This window comes from Oncorhynchus kisutch, linkage group LG26 (genome assembly GCF_002021735.2).
Source record: "Oncorhynchus kisutch isolate 150728-3 linkage group LG26, Okis_V2, whole genome shotgun sequence".
In the NCBI taxonomy this organism is placed as follows: domain Eukaryota; kingdom Metazoa; phylum Chordata; class Actinopteri; order Salmoniformes; family Salmonidae; genus Oncorhynchus; species Oncorhynchus kisutch.
In genome coordinates this window covers 22,730,247-22,751,468 of record NC_034199.2, presented here as the reverse complement: position 1 = coordinate 22,751,468, position 21,222 = coordinate 22,730,247, and the positions used below count along the sequence as shown (strand labels likewise).

The window sequence follows — 21,222 nt, the reverse complement described above, 5'->3', positions numbered from 1 at the left end:
CACCTAAAGGACTCTCAGACCATGAGAAACAAGATTCTCTGGTCTGATGAAACCAAGATTGAACTCTTTTGCCTGAATCCCAAGCCTCACGTCTGGAGGAAACCTGGCACCATCCCTACAATGAAGCATGGTGGTGGCAGCATCATGCTGTGGATATGTTTTTCAGCGGCAGGGACTGGGAGACTAGCCAGGACCAACCGCTGGGGAGCCAGGCCCAGTCAATCAGAATTAGTTTTTTCCCACAAAAGGGCTTTATTACAGACAGAAATTCTTCTCAGTTTCATCAGCTGTCTGGGTGGCTGGTCTCAGACAATCCCGCAGGTGAAGAAGCCGGATGTGGAGGTCCTGGGCAGGCATGGTTACACGTGGCCTGTGGTTGTGAGGCCAGTTGGACCTGCTGCCAAATCTCTCTAAAACGACATTGGAGGCGGCTTATGGAAGAGCAATGAACATTAAATTCTGTAAATTGCTCTGGTGGATATTCCTGCAGTCAGCATACCAATTGCACGCTCCCTCAAAACTTGAGACATCTGTGGCATTGTGTTGTGTGACAATACAATATATAAGTGTGTGTGTATATAATGTTTTGGGGGCCGGGGGCCCCCTTGCGGCCGAGGATCCTAAGCGACCACTTAGGTCTGGAACCAGCCCTGCTGTAGCCAATCTAACTATGAATTCCATGGGACACACATACACCTGCACACACACACGTGCATGTTCCACACAAACACACACGTGCAAACACAGCTTCAGCGAGTGTGAAATTTACCTTCGGTAAAGTAGGTTAGCTCTAACTTCTGGCAGGGTTTCATCCAGCGAATGGAACAAGTTCTACAGTAATGATGCCTATACCTTCTCCCTGGGCTATGTTGAATTCTCCCTGGGCTATGTTGAATTCTCCCTGGGCTATGTTGAATTCTCCCTGGGCTATGTTGAATTCTCCCTGGGCTATGTTGAATTCTCCCTGGGCTATGTTGAATTCTCCCTGGGCTATGTTGAATTCTCCCTGGCGGTGTCGGAAAATAATCAGTGTCATTAGTTTCCTGTGTTTCCCTGAAGATGGACTAACTACTGTCAGATGCCTGCCTGGCACAGTGTGTGGTGACTTACAGGCACTGCTTATTAACTCCAAGTTGCAGCCTCCAGGCCTGATGGTAATGCAGTCTTGGCCCACAGTGGCAGGTGTACGGTTATGAGTAGTGTTCCCCTTAGGTAAACACACAGTCAGCACCACCACTGTCAGGACTGGGGAGAGGAAGAGTAGGATTTTACAGAAGAGAGGGAGAGTGGATTTTACAGAAGAGAGGGAGGGTGGATTTTACAGAAGAGAGGAAGAGTGGATTTTACAGAAGAGAGGGGGGGTGGATTTTACAGAAGAGAGGGAGGGTGGATTTTACAGAAGAGAGTGAGGGTGGATTTTACAGAAGAGAGGAAGAGTGGATTTTACAGAAGAGAGGAAGGGTGGATTTTACAGAAGAGAGGGAGGGTGGATTTTACAGAAGAGAGGGAGGGTGGATTTTACAGAAGAGAGGGAGGGTGGATTTTACAGAAGAGAGGGAGGGTGGATTTTACAGAAGAGAGGGAGAGTGTAGAAATGTAATTCCTCCTGTACATTGAGAGAGAGAGCATTTGACTTATTATGCAGCTGAGTTTGTTGAGAGCCTTTGTTATTGTTTTTAATGATCCTGGATATCTTAATATTGGGTGTGATTGAATAGGGCCTCCAGTGACTCTGTGACAGTATTGACTCTGTGTCCTCTTTGGTTCCACAGTGTCCAGTGTTACTGAGTCATTTGATCCCACCCCTGGAATACCCGGGGATTACACCAACGGCAGTGTGGTAAGTCAGAGGTCATCTCAACAGCCCTTGACCTCTCCTGTTGGTCCAGAGGTACTTTCTGGACAACAGTGAGAGAGGCACAATTTTGAGCATGGATCTTTTAAAAATATCAAACTAAATCTATATAGGTGTGCATTTCAGTGTGGCGTGTGTTAGTGGTGTGTTAGTGGTGTGTTAGTGGTGTGTTAGAATGGTGTGTTAGTGGTGTGTTAAATGGGGTGTTAGTGGTGTGTTAGAATGGTGTGTTAGGTAGTGTCTTGCTGAGACCGCTGCATGGTGGTGTTATCCAGTCCTGTCCAGTGCTGAGGAAGTACAGGATGAGGGGAAGGCTTTGAGGATTAGCTTGGCTCTTGCTATAGTAATCCACTACTCTTCTGGGGCTAGAGAGAGACGGATAGGGTGAGAGATTCTCAATCCCAACTGTGTTTGTGAGGGATAGGTCTAGAACATTTTTAAAGATTGAAGATGAACAGTTTGAATGCAGGACTCTATTATCATTGTTGAATTTTACACGTCTCTCTGATTCTGCCGGTAGTCTAGTAGCTTTAATGTGCGGTGTAGTGGTAATCCGAGCTGGGAGCTCCAGTCTTGGTCTTGGACAGTAACTGGGTCTGCTGGTCTACTTTGCGTGCTAAGGCCCTAAGTGATTAATTTGAGTAATTACATGGACTGGAAGAGGTTGGCAAACTACCAGTCAGTAACTGGCATTTACAGCCAACTGCACACGGCCATAACAGAAGCAGTAGGCATCCAAGCTGCCCAGAACCTACCTTATCTTAGAGTGATATATTTCTCTCCCTCAGACAGTAGCTGGATTTTTCAATTCAAGTTTTATCATAGTTAGTTAGTATTATGCCTTGGAGTAGGTGTCACACCATGTAGGTAGTTAAAACCTGATAACAATACACAGAGCATGTATGTGTGTGTCAGTAAATCATTTTTGGCCGTCATTAAGTTATGGAAACCTAAAGTTCCACAGCCTTGCCGTTTTGAAGACGACTGATTATAATACTATACAGTTCAGGGTTGGGGTCAATTCCATGTCCTGAATTGAAATGGAATGCAACCCCAACCTGATGGTGTAACAGTTGATGGACTAATGGGTTTCTCCTCTAATGTTTCTGCTGTCCAGGAGGACATTTTGGCTGTTGAGATGACTCCAACCGAGGTTGAAGCACAGGATGTAGCGACGGGGGAGAATGATGTCATTGTTGTAGAGGAGAGCATGACCCTCCCCGCTGAGGTGACCATCGATGACACAAGCATCGAGGAGGAGGTTCTGCTGTTGGGGAACACCGTGTCTACAGAGAGCCCTTTGTTGGAGGACCTCCCTACAGACCCTACCTCCCCTGAGCAGCCAAAGGGTGCTACGCTCCCCGAGCCTCCTCTGGAGATTGAGGCCTCTGGTTCAGGTGTTAAAGTACTGAAGGACTTGCACTTCCAGCCTGAGGAAGAAGAAGCCATAGAAGAAGAGCCAGCTCCAGAAGAGGAACTGACCATAGAAGAAGAGCCAGCTCCAGAAGAGGAACTGACCATAGAAGAAGAGCCAGCTCCAGAAGAGGTAATCATCGAGGAAGATATCCAAACAGAAGAAGCAGAAGCGGTAGTCTCCGAGGAAGATAAGGTAGAGGAGGAAACAGTGGAGGTCCCTGACACAGTAGAGGTTCTAGAAGAGGAAGCTGGACCCTCTGAAGACCTAGAGTACTCCATCATAGAGACGGAGACCATTGAAGAGGTAGAGGAAGAGGCCCCTGCCTTCGTCCCTGTGGAAATGATGGAAGCTCCCGAGCCAGTGGGGGGCCTCGGTGTCCCCGAGAATCCCCTTGCCATTGCGACTCTGCCCCCAGATGAACCTGAAGAGGAGACTAACGTGGTGCTGGCTTATCCTGAATATGGAGAGGAAATTGAGAGCTTAGAGGGACCAATCATCGAGAAGCCATTAACTAAAGTGGATGCTGTGGAAGTGGAGGAAGAGGTGGCAGAAGAAGTGGTCGTTGAAGTTCCGGACATTTCTGAGATCTCGGAGGAGGACTTGGAAGAAGACGAGATCTTATTGGTCGATGAGGCTGCTCCGGACGCCACCCACACCACCCCTCTCTCTGCGGAGAAAGAGTCACCCTTCACCCGAGTCTCTGATTTCATAGTATTGGAGGAGGTTACAGAGGCCACAGCCCTGGACACAGCCCCAGAACCAGAGGCAGAACAGGAGGACCAAGGGGTCACCCCAGCTCTCATACCCGCCGAGTACCACCCTGATCCCGACATTTCTATCACTCTGGAGGTAATGACAGATGACCGAGAGATGATGTTTGTAGTGTATGTTAGTCAGGGCTCTGAGTGACTAGGACAAACTCCCCTTGTTATAGTACTATTCAAGCAGGCAGAAATACAGTGGACACGACGTGTTTTGCATCATGTTTTGCATTTCTGCCTGCTTGAACTGCGAATAGCTCAGACACACATGAAAACATGAAATGACCATGGGAATCATATATTTGTGCATCTTTGAGCAATAATCTATTGATTCCTGGGGTCATTTCATGTTTTCATGTGAATGACAGATTGTTCACCGTTCGTTCGCTTGCTATCGGCACGGTGTGTTATAGGGACCACCCGCCAGTGTCGACTGACGGCCGTCATTTTCGCCCATTTCAACATGTAGAATCAGTTTGCAAATGACGACCGGCACTCTGTTGAGGTGCTAAGTCTCGGCCAGCAGTCCTACTAGTCTGTCCATACCTTTAGTCTAATCATCTGTAAGCACAGACATTTTCTTCTTTTAACATAAATGTTGTTTCACACTGACCAATTGCACCATGAATTGTGTCATGTCTATTTAACCAGCTGCAGACGATAGACCCTGTGACAGACTATGACCTGGTCCACTTCGGCGGGACAAACCAAACAGAGGAAGGGAGCAGTGGGTACCCTTCTGGAGTGGTAAATGGTACAGACCACAGCATTGCCATGCCAATCAACCCAGGGCGGGCTCTGATGGTGTTCTTTAGACTGAGGGTCACCAACATGATGTTCTCAGATGACCTCTTCAATAAGAGCTCTGCAGAATATAAGGCCTTAGAACAAAGGTTCCTCGAGCTGGTGAGCTATTCATTTTGATAATTTATTCACCCCATATTTACTTAATATGAAGTGTCGTATGTAGACAGTGCTCTCTCTCTTTACCCATCTCTCTCTCTTTACCCATCTCTCTCTCTTTACCCTTCTCTCTCTCTTTACCCATCTCTCGCACTCTTTCTCTCTTTTTCTTTCTTTCTCTTGCTAGCTGGTCCCCTACCTCCAGTCCAACCTTACTAACTTCCAGAATCTGGAGATCCTGAACTTCCGGAATGGGAGTATCGTGGTCAACAGTCGGATGAAGTTCGGGAGGCCGATGCCTCGCGGCGTCAACAATGCAGTCTACTTGATCCTGGAAGACTTCGCTAACACAGCCTACCAAACTATGAACCTGGCCATCGACAAGTACTCACTGGATGTAGAGTCAGGTAAGGTTGACAATTACCACACGTTTCTGTGTCTCCGGTGGGGGGAGTTACAATGCCTTAACATTAGCATATCTACATGGATTGTAAGTTAAACGCATGGCACAACCAGGAACTCAACATCTGTATGAGTAGGGGTGTGTGAACTAGAGAACAGATACTACCTTTTCCCTCTTTAGTCATATACCCCTGTTTTCATGCAAGGAGAAACTATATTATGCTGTGATTCGGGACTAAACGTAAAGTAAATATGCAGAGCAATTAAAATAATTTATTTGAATTGGAACTAGTGAACGGCAATGAACTGGTGAACTTAAACAGAGTCCGCACTTATCCAATGTGCACTTATCAGGAGTTGACTGGAAATGCCCTAACACCTGTGTCCTGTGTGTTGTTGCTAGGTGACCAGGCCAACCCCTGTAAGTTCCAGGCGTGTAATGAGTTTGCCCAGTGCTCTGTGAACCGCTGGTCTAGCGAGGCAGAGTGTGTGTGTAATGCTGGCTACTTCAGCGTGGAAGGTCTGCCCTGTCAGAGCATCTGTGAACTGCAGACAGACTTCTGTATGAACGACGGGAAGTGTGACATCATACCTGGACAGGGGGCCATCTGCAGGTGTGTGTGTGTCTGTGTGTGTGTGTGTGTGTGTGTGTGAATTTTGATAGAATCTATAGAATTTTAATGTCTCTTATTTGAAGGACCAATGCACAATTCCAATAATTGTCCGTACTGTAAAGCCGTCTCAGAAACAACATCATGGAAATGCAGTGTGGATAAACAGATGTGTCTGCCAACATGTGTGAAGCTGTTTCACACCCACCATCATAAAACAAACAGAACACTCCAGATGTTGTTGACCTCAACACGGCCAATGAGGAAGTTCACACCCTCCATGGAACGCTTAATCCCAGTTCCCACAAACAAGAAATAAACACTAAATTAACTTTTCTCGTGCATTGATTGACTTCAGTGTGTGTGTGTGCGTTTCTGTTATTGCGTTGCGCTAACAATTGTTTCTTATGATTGTAGGTGTCATTATTTTGAGAATTGCTAGTGTTCTAGGTGTGTATGTGTGGTACTAACAGTTGTTCCTTATGGTTCTAGATGTCGTGTAGGGGAGAACTGGTGGTACCGTGGAGAACACTGTGAGGAGTATGTGTCAGAACCTCTGGTGGTCGGCATAGCGATAGCCTCTGTAGCAGGTTTCCTATTGGTGGCATCTGGTGTGATCTTCTTCCTGGCGAGGACACTACGGGATCAGTACGATAAGGATGAGGCCGAGGACCCTATACGGTGAGTCAACACAACACCACTCCTTCTTTGTCATAGCCTCTCAGATGGAGGGTACATCACCTGCTGGATAGTGACTGCCATCCAGTCATATAAGCAGTAAGAGTTGTGTGTGTGTGTACAGTACGTGTGTTGGTACGTGTACGTGACTGCGTGAGCTTTAGGAGCTGAACAAAGTGTAGGTGTCTCTAACACTGTCAGAAGGACAGAGGCCTTATATATACTGTATCCCTGGTCAGTACAGTACAGCAGTTTACAGGTGATATGTTAGTAGTAAATACTGCTATAGACTTAACCTGTCTAAATATATTTACTGTAAAAGGACATCCCCTATTTAAGCCTTGATCAGAGATGATTATTTCAGAAGACTACTAAAGTGTCTCCTTTCTCTCTCCCTCATCTATTCTCCCTGGGGACTGAGTTAATCTTTACCCTTTCAAATATACAACATCCTCTTCCCCACGGCCCTCCAACCTACTCTCACTTACACAAAGGGTTTTGTCCCTATTGCTATTACCAGACAGATGTATTTGTCGATCTCTTCTCTCCTACTAGCAGACTCAGATCTCTCTCTCTGCCCCCCAGGCGAGGGGAGAGTATCCCGTCTCTAGAGAGGGCCACTAAGTACAACCCCATGTATGAGAGTGAGGCCACGACAGGCTACAGCCACTACTACCGCCGCTACCCAGAAGCCCCGGTCTACAGCAGCGCCAGCGCCGAGGCCTCCACAGACTTCAGCAGTGAGGAGATACGCCACATCTACGAGAACAGCGAACTGACCAAGGAGGTGTGTGTCTGTGTGTAGGCTGGTGGGGTGGAAGCCAATGTGTGGGATCCCGTTTCGTATTTTCCTACTAAATTTCTCATACGTATCATTAAATCCCTAATCTAATCTGTCCTGTCTGGATATAGACCTACTGTACCGATTGGACAAAACGTCCGTCTGTCTATCATGTAATCTTTCTCAGCTTGTTAACCCTGCCCACTCTTCTTCCACAGGAAATCCAGGACAGGATACGCATCATTGAACTCTATGCGAAGGACCGGCAGTTTGCAGACTTTGTGCGGCAGCATCAAACGTGAGTGTGGCTCCAATCATTTATTCAGGTCTAACTTGAGATATGAGCGCGCAAATCAGACTTTAGAACCAGAAAAGGATGAAGGCTGGGATTACAATGCCAAGGGAAAGAGACATTTGGCTCCCAGACACATCTAACCAGCTGTCTGCCCCAGAGAGACAGGACACATTAGTGGATACAGACAGTCACTGTGTTTGGTCTCAATGTGACTGGCAGCATATGTCTGTGTGAGGGAGGAAAAGCAGTGTGAGGTATTGGGTTGCGTGAGCGTGGTGATTTGGCATGCCATCACTAATTAGAATCGTATTAGTGGAATCGTGTGCTTATGTGGGTGTGTGCGTGGGTGGGTGCGGGTGTGTGTGCATGTCTGGTCTGTCTGTGTATTGAGTTGCTTGGATTTGCATGGTACAGTTAGTGCCAGGTCTCTGCTGCCTATTACCCACACTGCCCAGTCTAATCAGTGTGTGTTTGTCTTCCACAGTGCCTTGGATACACGCAGACAGAGCACCCTTGATAAACGCAGAGAGAGCACGTCCACGTAGCCCAGTATGGGACACTCAGCTGTATGCTGGACAACAAGGTACCTTATCCTTAACTTTGCTCTTTCCCCGCCCTGCTCTTCCTCCTTTGTCAGTGCCTTCTCTCGATTGGGTGAGCTCTGCTGGAATGGGTGTGGTGGCTGTGGGCATATCTGCTGCTCATTGGATGTCTTCCTTTGGGGGAAGACCGCCCCCCTCCATCTGGAATCATATTCGTTACTTGAAATGATGACAAACAAAACGCAATGCTCTCTAGGATACCTGTTCTTTAGGTAGCAGATAAGACATGATAGAGTATTACATTTGCATTTAATGTCATATCTCACCCAGTTGTTGTTGACGGAAGAATGTAGCACTGTGAAAGTGTAAATATTTATCCCATTGGAATGTTGGATAGGTACTGTAACGTGTGATTATCACTCTATCTGCTAATGTGTTGTATGGACTGTTATGGTTAAAGAACTGTATGAACTAGAGACTTAAAGGGATGGTCTATACCAGGGGTGTGCAACTCAGGACCTCAGGCAACTCAGGACCTCAGGCAACTCAGGACCTCAGGCAACTCAGGACCTAAGGCCCTCTGGCAACTCAGGCCCTCTGGCAACTCAGGCCCTCTGGCAACTCAGGCCCTCTGGCAAGTCAGGCCCTCTGGCAACTCAGGCCCTCTGGCAACTCAGGCCCTCTGGCAAATCAGGCCCTCTGGCAAATCAGGCCCTCTGGGATCTCTGTTGTCTGAGTTTCTGGCTAGTAGTAAGCCTAGGTAGTGTTCTCCTGAAGTTGGGAGAAGCTAGTTGGATGCACTCTGTGGGCAAATCTTAAATCTCAGCCCTCTATGGCTCTGGTGAAAAGTAGTGCACTATGTTGGGAATAGGGTGTACTTTGACATTTTAGGAAAAGTGGACAAATGAAGGGCGAATCTTCAATTTTTGTTCAGCTGCAATAATTTTTCCCCTCTTCTTTCCCTCCTTCTCTATCCCTCACTCTCTCTCTACATCAGGAAGCAGTTGGAGTTTGTTTTCTGTAGGAAAAAAAAGTATTACGAGAGAGAGGGGGAGAGTGGGAGAGGGGGAGAGATTTTGCTGAAGGACCAAAATATAAGTGAAAACACATTTAGAATGGAAACAATCTTCAAGGGGATTTGATCAGCCAGTCTGTTTCCAGATATGTGTTAGAAAACATTCAAGAAAGTATATCAAATGTACATGCGTAAACAACATGTGCTCTGTGGATAAGCAAACTCTTAGCAGCGGCTTTTAAATCAAATAAAAATGAGCCAGAAACTTGAAAATGGTCCATTCTGTAACCACTAGTTTGGACACCGTCCTTGCTTTACCCTGTAAGTATTTCACATGAAGAGGACTGGTTTCCAGTGAATCCTCAAAGTTGCATCTCTTCATGCTGTAGGTTTACTTTTCCACATTTGTTTTGACTGTGAATAGTCATAGGAAATCATAAGAATACACAGGTTGAACTCAAATGGCAACATATTCCCTATAGTGCACTACTTGCCTAAAGTAGTGCACTATACAGGTTAAAGTGTCCATTTGAGATGTGACCACAGACATTTAAGATGTTTCCTGATTTAGGTTTACATTTAATGTTATCCTGTCCTTTTCTCTCAGGCTTCTGTATGGCTCCACACAAGCGAGAACACGGGTTACTGTGGTTAAGCACAAGCTTACCTTCCACTTATGATATCGTCATGCCTTTTCAATCTGTGTGTTTGTTTTTATACACATTTTCTCGTGTGCATAAACTGGTTTTTCTCAACATTCTCTTCCTTCATCGGGACTCATAGCCAATGGGATGGATCCAGAACGCTGTGATGTAAATACTATCCGAGTGTCGTGGTATGTTCTTTACACTAGAATGTCAATGGAATGAGCTTGAAATGTTGACCTGTTTTGTTGTACAAAATGATGATTATTTTTAACGTAAGCACTGGTGGATATTTAAACAAATATTACATTACTACTTGCAGTTATGTCAATGTTTATTCTTAAAAAATTAAATGAAGCAATAAATAAAACTAGCCGTTTTCTACTAAATGATTATTCATGTTTGTTCCAGAAGTCACCTGTCGACATGCTTGGTTCAACAACTTAACTCGTGTCAAGGATTGCTCATATTTTTTCACGAGGTCTGTGGGAACGTGGTTTGGTTACAGTTTCACTGAGGGTTTCAATTAAGATCACTTTTAGGAGCAGTAAACATTGAACTTGTTCCTTTTTCTGTCCAGCTCCTGTGTCATGTATGGATGTGGATACACTGAGTGTACAAAACATTAGGAACACCTGCTCTTTCCATGACATAGACTGACCAGGTGAATCCAGGTGAAAGCTATGATCCCTTATTGATTTCATCTGTTAGATCGACTTTAACCAGTGAAGATGAAGAGGAGGAAACAGATTAAAGAAGGATGTTTAAGCCTTGAGACAATTGAGACATGGATTGTTTAAGTGTGCCATTTCAGAGGGTGAATGGACAAGATAAAATATTTAAGTGCCATCGAACGGGATACGGTAGTAGGTGACAGGTGCACCGATTTGCGTGTGTCAAGAACTACAACACTGCTGGGTTTTTCACACTCAACAGTTTCCCATGTGTATCAAGAATGGTCCACCACCCAAAGGCTAACTTGACACAACTGTTGGAAGCATTGGAGTCAACATGGGCCAGCATCCCTGTGGAACGCTTTCGACACCTTGTAGAGTCCATGCCTCAACGAATTGAGGCTGTTCTGAGGGCAAAAGTGTGTGCAACTCAATATTACGAAGGTTTTCTTAATGTTTTGTACACTCGGTGTATACTTAAGCAAAAAGACCGGAGGGGTGAGATATATGGCCAATATACCACAGCAAATTTTTGTCCTTAGCTGTGGTATGTTGGCCATATATCACAAACCCCCAAGATGCCTTATTGCTATTGTGAACTGGTTACTAATGTAAGTAAAGCAGTAAAAATAAATGTTTTGTCATACCCGTGGTATACGGTCTGATATACCATGGCTGTCAGTGTTTAATTTATTGATCCATTATTCGCAATGATGGGTTGATGAGCACTGATAGGCTAGGTGTTTAGCCTCTCTGCTGTAATCCAAAGAACAGATTAACATAAGGAGCTGTGGTCTGTGGATTAGGCCAGGACTGTTACTAAGAGTGTGTGCCAGTAGTCAACCTGCGTCACACACACACTGCCATTACCAGGGCCCTCCTCTCTTCTGCATGGTTCTTTGTGACATGCGGTCACACTTACACTCACCACAATGCATGCCAAATGTATGGTCTGTACATTGGTGGAACCTCTACTGAATTTTGGGCATTAGGTTTGTTGGGTCAGTCAATGTGTTTACGTGTTACTCCAGTGTTAATGTCCGAGAGAAGTCTTGTGATGAACGTCTTAATCTGTTAAAGGTTAGTGACTGATGCATTGTGACAGCTCACCTCAGGGCACAGAGCGTCCCGCTCTGGAACAGCACAGATCCACACAGTCTACTATGTCACTCTCTCTGGGGGATCGTTTTGATTGTCCAAAAAACAATGTAATCGATCACGATCCAGGGATACTTGCCTTGTGTTCTTATTTTATTTTGGGCACTGAGAGAGGAGGGAAGACAGAACCACAAAGAGAAGGGGGGTTCATATGGGGATGGGTAGTTTCCAAACTGGATTATTATGGTTCACCCCCCGCATTTGGAAATGGTTTAGCCATGTGAGTGTCATTTGAAGGCTATTTGCCTTTAGCCCAAGTCCCTTACCCTGCTAATGCCAACTTACTGTTAACATAATTCATGAGCATACAGCCTCCAAACAACAAAACTCAGGAAAACATACGAAGGGAAAAAGTGTGATAATATCATCATGAAGACCTCAACTTGGCTGTATGGATAGTGACTCACCTTGGATCAGATGCATGGAACGCAGATGACTTAATAACAGTTGTAGACATTATGCCTTCCCCGCCCTGTCATAGGCACACACACACAGCTAGACCGCTCCACTACACCTGTCATCCCTGTGGGACTTCTCCATGACGACAGTATGTGTGAGGTTGTGTGTGTTTACATCATTAGTCTGACTAAACACACTGTGAGCTCCTCCAGATGGCTCAGTCTGGGCCCTGTTCTCTGGCTACAGTCACTGTGGGTGATCCCTGGCTCTCTGTCAGCCTGAAACATCACAGACAGACCAAAAACACACACAGCCACGGGGGGTAGTACTGGCTCACAATGCCCCTAAACACTGACCTAGGGCTGGATTCAATCCGTAGTGCCGAAGATCAACATTATAGTGTGATTGATAAAAAACTACCTTTACCTTTCAACCGCGCTACAACGCTGATCTTTGGCACTACAGATTGAATCCAGCCCCTACAATGATCTATGGTCAATGTCAGATAGGGTAAACTGATCCTAGATCTGTGTAGGTCTTCTACCCTCCCAGCTACTGCAGGCACAGTGACGCCAGAGGACATGATCCTGTCATATGATCCACAGTCCTTAACCCCTGACCCTAACTCACAGGACATAACCAACAGAACATCACAGTTCCTTAGTCTGTGTCAACCTGTCTGGAATATGAGCATATCTGCTGCAGCTGGATAGTGGACACTAAAGTGACGGTCAATGCTTTCCAGGATCCTTGGGATGTCCTTAACCTAAAACTTAACATTAACCCTTACTCTAACCTTAACCCTTACCCATTTAAAATGTAAACTTCAATGGGTAGGGACATCCCAAGGATCGTGGATAGCATGGACCCTACAGTGACTGGGTCTGAGGGAGCAGACAGAGGGGTGCGTGAGAAGGACACAAGCTCACTGGAAACCCCATGGAGCTGCAATGCATTCTAGAACCTCAACTTAGGAGGAGCTTTACAGGCTCAGCAAGGCCTCCAGCATGGCTCTTATCTGTCACTTCCTCTCTCTCTTTCTGTCTCTCTTTCTCTTTCTGTCTCTCTCTTTCTGTCCCTCTCTCTTTCCGTCTCTCTCTCTTCTCTCTCCTCTCCTCTCTCTCCTCTTCTCTCTCTCTCTCTATTTTTCTCTCACTGTTGTGCCTTCTGCCATTATGCTATTGTTTCTCTATTCGACATAGCTAGAGCTAACTTCTAAGAAGTTGCATAACTGCTTATTCCTGGCAGATTGATCTACAATTTATCCAATTGTTAAACCGCAATCTCATTTTATGTCAACATAATGAATATAAACACATAACATAGATTATAATTGTAATTCACTCCATTGTCTGTCAGCTGTCTTTTCCCCACAGTAATAGAACACCTGGGAGATGCTGAGAATCAAGTTCTTAACCAAGGTCTTAATGAGAGACTTGTTCTTATCGTCTTAAGAAGTCTTCTCTTCTAATTTGCCCACTATCCTCCCACCTCACATCATCCACATTGTTATCCTCATTATTGTCAAAAGCAATGAAAGATCCGTGTTGCTCAATACAACAGTATGCGGAAAGATGAGAGATGTTAGGTCATGGTTACAGTGAGAGATTGTTCTGGCTGGGTCCTGTCCCACAGGCCCAGGGATTACTCAAGCTTTTAGTTCATGTTAGGGTTGGCACCCACTGATCATCCTCCTGGGGAGAGTTGGGGCTCAGGAGGTGGTTGTGTTGGAGCAATGTGGTGACAGACAGCTTATTCCAGAGCATGAGTTCCCATAACAAATCCTATTCCCATAACAAAGCCAAGCATTACCCATTCATGTGGAAACCCCCATAGTCATTCAGAATACAGTGGCAATTTTGGTCCAGCCCACTATTTGTCAGGAAGCAACGAGAATCAATCTGGACTTTGAACCTTGAACGTGATCAGAAGTTATAATGTGAAAATGTATATTCTCTGTGCCACCACTGGGGGGCCCTGTCTGTGTGTGTACAGTAGGTCTGAGAGTGATGCCTCCGTCTCCATACAAGTAGGATGAAGTTGACCCTGGATTATGCTCATTGTAATTAATTACCATGTTTTCTGTGGTGAACTTTCGGCGCCGACAGAGATGGCCGCCTCACTTCGCGTTCCTAGTAAACTATGCAGTATTTTGTTTTTTTACGTGTTATTTCTTACATTGGTACTCCAGGTAATCTTAGGTTTTTAATACATACAGTCGAGAGGCACTACTGGATATAAGAGCAACGTCAACTTACCAACATTACGACCAGGAATACGACTTTCCCGAAGCGGATCCTCTGTTTGTCCACCACCCAGGACAATGGATCGGATCCCAGCCGGCGAACCAAAACAATGTCGCCGTAAAAGGGGCCGACGAAGAGGTCTTCTGGACAGGCTCCGGAGACGGGCACATCGTGCACCGCTCCCGAGCATACTACTCGCCAATGTCCAGTCTCTTGACAACAAGGTTGATGAAATCTGAGCAAGGGCAGCATTCCAGAGAGACATAAGAGACTGTAACGTTCTTTGCTTCACGGAAACATGGCTCACTCGAGAGACTCTGATTCGGTACAGCCAGCTGGTTTCTTCACGCATCGCGCTGACAGAAACAAGCATCTTTCTGGTAAGAAGAGGGGCGGGTGGGGTATGCCTTATGATTAACGAGACGAGGTGTGATCATAACAACATACAGGAACTCAAGTCCTTCTGTTCACCTGACTTAGAATTCCTCACAATCAAATGTCGACCGCATTATCTACCAAGGGAATTCTCTTCGATTATAATCACAGCCGCATATATTCCCCCCCAAGTAGACACATCGACGGCCCTGAACTAACTTTATTTGACTCTATGTAAACTGGAAACCACATATCCTGAGGCTGCATTCATTGTAGCTGGGGATTTTAACAAGGCTAATCTGAAAACAAGACTCCCTAAATTCTATCAGCATATCGATTGTGCTACCAGGGCTGGTAAAACCCTGGATCATTGTTATTCTAACTTCCGCGGTGACGCATATAAGGCCCTCCCCCGCCCTCCTTTTGGAAAAGTTGACCACGACTCCATTTTTGTTGCTCCCAGCCTATAGATGGAGACTAAAACAGGAAGCTCCCGCGCTCAGGTCTGTTTAATGCTGGTCCGACCAATCTGATTCCACGGTTCAAGATTGCTTCGATCACGTGGATTGGGATATGTTCCGCATTGCATCAAACAACAACATTGACGAATACGCTGATTCGGTGAGCGAGTTTATTAGCAAGTGCATCGGCGATGTCGTACCCACAGCAACTATTAAAACATTCCCAAACCAAAAACCGTGGATTGATGGCAGCATTCGCACGAAACTGAAAGCGCGAAGCACGGCTTTTAACCAGGGCAAGGTGACCGGAAACAGACTAAACAACTTCTTTGCTCGCTTTGAGGATATTACAGTGCCACTGACACAGCCCGCTACCAAAACCTGTGAACTCTCCTTCACTGCAGCCGACATGAGTAAAACATTTCAAAGTGTTAACCCTCGCAAGGCTGCAGGCCCAGACGGCATCCCCAGCCGCGTCCTCAGAGCATGCGCAGACCAGCTGGCTGGTGTGTTTACGGACATATTCAATCAATCCTTATCCCAGTCTGCTGTTCCCACATGCTTCAAGAGGGCCACCATTGTTCCTGTTCCCATGAAAGCTAAGGTAACTGAGCTAAACGACTACTGCCCCGTAGCACTCACTTCCGTCATCATGAAGTGCTTTGAGAGTCTAGTCATGGACCATATCACCTCCACCCTACCTGACGACGCACACTGCCCTAACCCATCTAGACAAGAGGAATACCTATGTGAGAATGCTGTTCATCAACTACAGCTCAGCATTTAACACCAATGTAACCTCCAAACTCATCATCAAGCTCGAGACCCTGGGTCTCGACCCCGCCCTGTGCAACTGGGTACTGGACTTCCTGATGGGCCGCCCCGAGGTGGTGAGGGTAGGTAACAACATCTCCACCTCGCTGATCCTCAACACTGGGGCCCCACAAGGGTGCGTTCTGAGCCCTCTCCTGTACTCCCTGTTCACCCACGACTGTGTGGCCAAGCACGCCTCCAACTCAATCATCAAGTTTGCAGACGACACTACAGTGATAGGATTGATTACCAACAACGACGAGACTATCTACAGGGAGGAGGTGAGGGCCCTCGGAGTGTGGTGTCAGGAAAATAACCTCCCACTCAACGTCAACAAAACAAAGGAGATGATCGTGGACTTCAAGAAACAGCAGAGGGAGCACCCCCCTATCCACATCGATGGAACAGTAGTGGAGAGGGTAGTAAGTTTTAAGGTCCTCAGCGTACACATCACGGACAAACTGAATTGGTCCACCCACACAGACAGCGTTGTGAAGAAGGTGGCTGAAGAAATTTGGCTTGTCACCAAAAGCACTCACAAACCTTTACAGATGCATCCTGTTGGGCTGTATCACCGCCTGGTACGGCAACTCCTTCGCCCACAACCGTAAGGCTCTCCAGAGGGTAGTGAAGTCTGCACAACGCATTACCGGGGGCAAATTACCTGCCCTCCAGGACACCTACCCTACCCGATGTTACAGGAAGGCCATAAAGATCATCAAGCACAACAAACACCCCAGAGCACTGCCTGTTCACCCCGCTATCATCCAGAAGGCGAGGTTAGTACAGATGCATCAAAGCAGGGCCCGAGAGACTGAAAAACAGCCACCACTAACATTGAGTGACTGCTGCCAACATACTGACTCAACTCCAGCCATTTTAATAATGGGAAAATGTATGTAAAAATGTATCACTAGCCACTTTAAACAATGCTACCTAATATAATGTTTACATACCCTACATTATTAATCTAATTTGTATACGTATATACTGTACTCTATCATCTACTGCATCTTTATGTAATACATGTATCACTAGCCACTTTAACTATGCCACTTTGTTTACATACCCTACATTACTCATCTCATATGTATATACTGTACTCTATACCATCTACTGCATCTTGCCTATGCCGTTCTGTACCATCACTCATTCATGTATTTATATGTACATATTTTTCATCCCTTTACACTTGTGTGTATAAGGTAGTTGTTGTGGAATTGTTAGGTTAGATTACTCGTTGGTTATTACTGCATTATCGGAACTAGAAGCACAAGCATTTCGCTACACTCGCATTAACGTCTGCTAACCATGTGTATGTGAAAAATAACATTTGATTTGATTTGATTTTTAAATTGTTTTGAATATTTGCCTTTTGAAAAGACACCTTCTTACCCTGGACCTTGATCTAAGGCCCGGTTTGTTTCCCCCCATTATGGTTAGGGTTTGGACAGGGTAAGCTGATCCTAGATCTGTGTAATATCGGAGTCCATGTAGGGTATGCAGAGTATATGTTTTCAAACCGAGAATCTCCACGCTTTACAACCTTCTATGGGTTAATAGCTTTTGTTTATTTTCTGTGCATTTCATAGAGACTGCTTAATTGTGTTTTTTTTTATGACAATATCTTCCCCAGACATGGATACAGAAGTGGTTGCTTCCTGACCTGGCATCTATAGAGGGGGGAACATTTGGCATGGAGGCCCTCCAAAACTTATTAGAGATGAATTAGCCTGTTGATCGATGTTCCCCAGGTACTGGTTCATTATTAAACGGTTTGTAGGAACTTAATAGAATTGTTGTGTGTCCGAGGGACTCACTTCCCTGACGGACTGAAGATACTGTATATCCAGCCAATCCAACTCCTCCATCCACCCACATGTGCACAGATAGCTGAGGCCTGGTCCACTGATAAATGGAACACAGGACACAGCAGGAAACATTGAGTCAGGCATGCACACGGAGCATCGCTGTCGGATGAAAATCGATTATTTTCAACAACAAAAAACCTTTCAGGAAATTGAAAAAAATGACCATATTTTCCCATTAACAAACATACAATTATGAAACTTCAGAAGCTATTTAGAATTGTCTTGCTCCTAGAGTCTTGAAATGTTCAGAATACATTGAGGGGAGTTACAGCTTTCAACAAATGTTGGTTGCCCAATCAGGTTGCAGCTCATTTCAGGGTGTCAGGACCGCCTCCTGTTCAGTGTCTTATAAAACCTGGCTGATTTACGACCTCACAGATGACCTCGTCAGCCTGAACGCTGACGGTCCTGCACAACGCTCGACAGAAACTGCTGATGGTCGCAGAAAGAACAGCGGTCTTGTCGGGGACTGCTGTTGACCACTTATAAAATGGTAATAGAAGAGCGATTGTCTAATTGTTATTGGTCACAGAGTGAAGACCATAGATGACTGATGACCATGTGTAGGCGGTTACAGAGAACAGAACATACGTCTGTGTTCCATCTTCTCTCTTTTCAGTGCAAAATAGAAGTATAGGGTATTTTATTGCTCTCTTTTGTCTCTCTCTCTCTCTCTCTCTCTCTCTCTCTCACTTCCCTCTTTCTCCCTCACTCCTCTTATTTCTCCCTCTTTTATCTCCCTCTCTCTTTCCTCTCACTTTATCACTCTTTCTCCTTCTCTCCCCATGGTTTATTTGTTTATTTTCTGACTTTTTGCTTTCTCCTTCCCGTCTGATGCAGGCCTTCTAATGTCTCCAGTGTGTTTTTGGGGAGTGAGAGAAAGACTGAAAGAGGGAGAAGGAGAGCGGCACGGGGCTGGTTTTACTACTCTCTTTTCGGCCCACGTGCCTCACCAGAAGACCAGCGGTTTCAGGGTGAGAGCGAGGTCATTGGCTGATAGACCCTGGTGATGACTTCAAGAGCTCTGTCTTCGATCCTTAGGCCAGGACCAGTTTACCCATCTCAAATCTTTATCTTTTCCATTGAGTTGAAAAGGACAAAGTGTGGGTAGACCCTCTGACCATGCAAATAGTAGGTCTGAACCCCAGACAGGGGCCATGTGGTGCTATTCTATTCGGACATGGCACAAATAGCGCCCTTATACCATTTAGCAACATGCAGGCTATGTTCTCCTCATTGACACCACATTGATAGATGAGTTCTTGCAGTACACTTGTATGGACCCCCCCAGTGCTTGAGACAGAGAGTGATGTACAGTCACTACTGCATGTGTTCTATCTGCTAATGTGAGCACAGTGACCTTTTAAGGTGAGCTTTGATCTTCTTTCCTATATTCCAAATTGAAAACATACGTATTTCATCTCGCGTTCACATTGACAGTGTGTTTATGTAACAACACGATATCAGCCACTGTTTGCCTCCGAGAGTCAACGACTCTTGTGCTTTTTCCTCTCCCCTGCCTCTCGTTCCAGAGGTCCTCATTCTCCTTAAACTTTATGTTTTGGCCCTTAAAAAGCCATTTATAGCTCTTTATGGTGATTAAATTCCCCTCTCGTCCTCCGGGATGCTGCCACGGTGCTTCTTTCTGTCACTCAGAGGCCTAGTGGCTGGTGAGGTAACATTTTTCTAGTGATTTATACCAGACAGATGTGTGTGTATGTCAGTTGTTCATCTTAAACGTAGGGGTTTAGCTCTGATACAAGACCGCCTAACAGAGTTAGTATAGAAAAAGTAAAAGAGACATTTCCTTTCACAACAACATGCCATGGTGGATACACTGGCAGCTAATGCACCAAAGATAGTTTCAATGAGAAGAGATTGTTAAGATGCCGTGCGTGTGACTGGCTGGCTGTTGAACCTGGGTCATCTATGTACTTCAAGACTGTGTTAGGACGCTGGGGTAAAGCCTAGGCATTGGCTTGGGGAACTAACGTCTTCTGGTCTTAGACAGTGTTACACATGATGCGACCATGGTTAACTGAATCCCCTTTGCTCCTTCAATACATTAGGATTTAGTTTGGAATTGGTACTCCATCCATTGGCACTGCAGGTTTTTACCTCTCTTGTAGTCACAATATTGTACATATTATTTTACCCTCTGAAATTAGAGACCAGCTCTTGCTTTTTATCCATTGATGTATCTGTCCCTACAGGATGCCTCTAAACATACGGATTAGCTTGCCTTGTCCTTTCCATAACATCCTCTCTGCCATTATCAGAGCCATTCAGATTGCACAGAAAATTCTCCAGTGGTAAATCAACACCGACAGTGTTCAATTCAACAATGGGCTAATGTCTATACAGGTCCGCTCTTTTGAGTGTTAAATTAACATTGTGCTGACGCTGTTACACTTTGTCAGTGTTAGGGAATGAACACATTCAGTGTTATGCAATAACACTTAAACACAAATATCCCTTTTTCAGGACCCTGTCTTTCAAAGATCATTCGTAAAAATCCAAATAACTTCACAGATCTTCATTGTAAAGGGTTTTTAAACACTGTTTCCCATGCTTGTTAAATGAACCATAAACAATTAATGAACATGCCCCTGTGGAACAGTCGTTAAGACACTAGCAGCTTACAGACGGTAAGCAATTAAGCTCACAGTCATGAAAACTTGGGCCTTTCTACTAACTCTGAAAAACACCAAAAGAAAGATGCCCAGGGTCCCTGCTCATCTGCGTGAACGTGCCTTAGGCATGCTGCAAGGAGGCATGAGGACTACAGATGTGGCCAGGGCAATAAATTGCAATGTCTGTACTATGAGATGCCTAAGACAGTGCTACAGGGAGACAGGATGGACAGCTGATTGTCCTTGCAGTGGCAGACCACTTGTAACGACACCTGCACAGGATCGGTACATCTGAACATAACACCTGCGGGACAGGTACAGGATGGCAACAACAACTGCCCGGGTTACACCAGGAACTCACAAATCCCTTCATCAGTGCTCAGACTGTCTGCAATAGGCTGAGAGAGGCTGGACTGAGGGCTTGTAGGCCTGTTTTAAGGCAGATCCTCACCAGACATTACCGGAAACAATGTCCCCTTTGAACCCTCCTCTGGCCATCAATGGCCCAGCTGTTGTGTCTCTGTTGACTGGGTGAGGCAGGTAAGGTCCAGATCCTTCCTGGATCACGATAGGCCTCTTACATATCAATCCAGTCTGAGCTCACTGAGGGAATGAAAGGACATAGTGATGTCCAATGCTCTCTCTCTCTCTCCCTTTGTGACATGGCATTGCACATGTTTCACATGTT

General features: G+C 45.5%; 1 protein-coding gene across 4 annotated transcripts in view; it reads left to right on the top strand.

Annotated features, from left to right (window-relative positions):
* Window positions 1-20,676, top strand: part of LOC109871194 (interphotoreceptor matrix proteoglycan 2) — a 38,849-nt gene extending 18,173 nt beyond the window's left edge. The window contains exons 11-20 of one of the 4 annotated variants that reach the window (XM_031806249.1): window positions 1,773-1,840; window positions 2,973-4,121; window positions 4,685-4,939; window positions 5,124-5,343; window positions 5,742-5,952; window positions 6,442-6,630; window positions 7,213-7,414; window positions 7,627-7,706; window positions 8,188-8,286; window positions 18,742-20,676. In XM_031806249.1, coding sequence (XP_031662109.1) covers window positions 1,773-1,840; window positions 2,973-4,121; window positions 4,685-4,939; window positions 5,124-5,343; window positions 5,742-5,952; window positions 6,442-6,630; window positions 7,213-7,414; window positions 7,627-7,706; window positions 8,188-8,248 — 2,435 coding nt within the window. In that variant the 3' untranslated portion in view covers window positions 8,249-8,286; window positions 18,742-20,676. Of the gene's footprint in view, window positions 1-1,772; window positions 1,841-2,972; window positions 4,122-4,684; window positions 4,940-5,123; window positions 5,344-5,741; window positions 5,953-6,441; window positions 6,631-7,212; window positions 7,415-7,626; window positions 7,707-8,187; window positions 10,294-18,741 lie in introns of those variants that run through there. The other 3 variants (XM_031806250.1, XM_031806248.1, XM_031806247.1) reach the window with 3 other exon arrangements.
* Window positions 20,677-21,222: the final 546 nt, after the last annotated feature.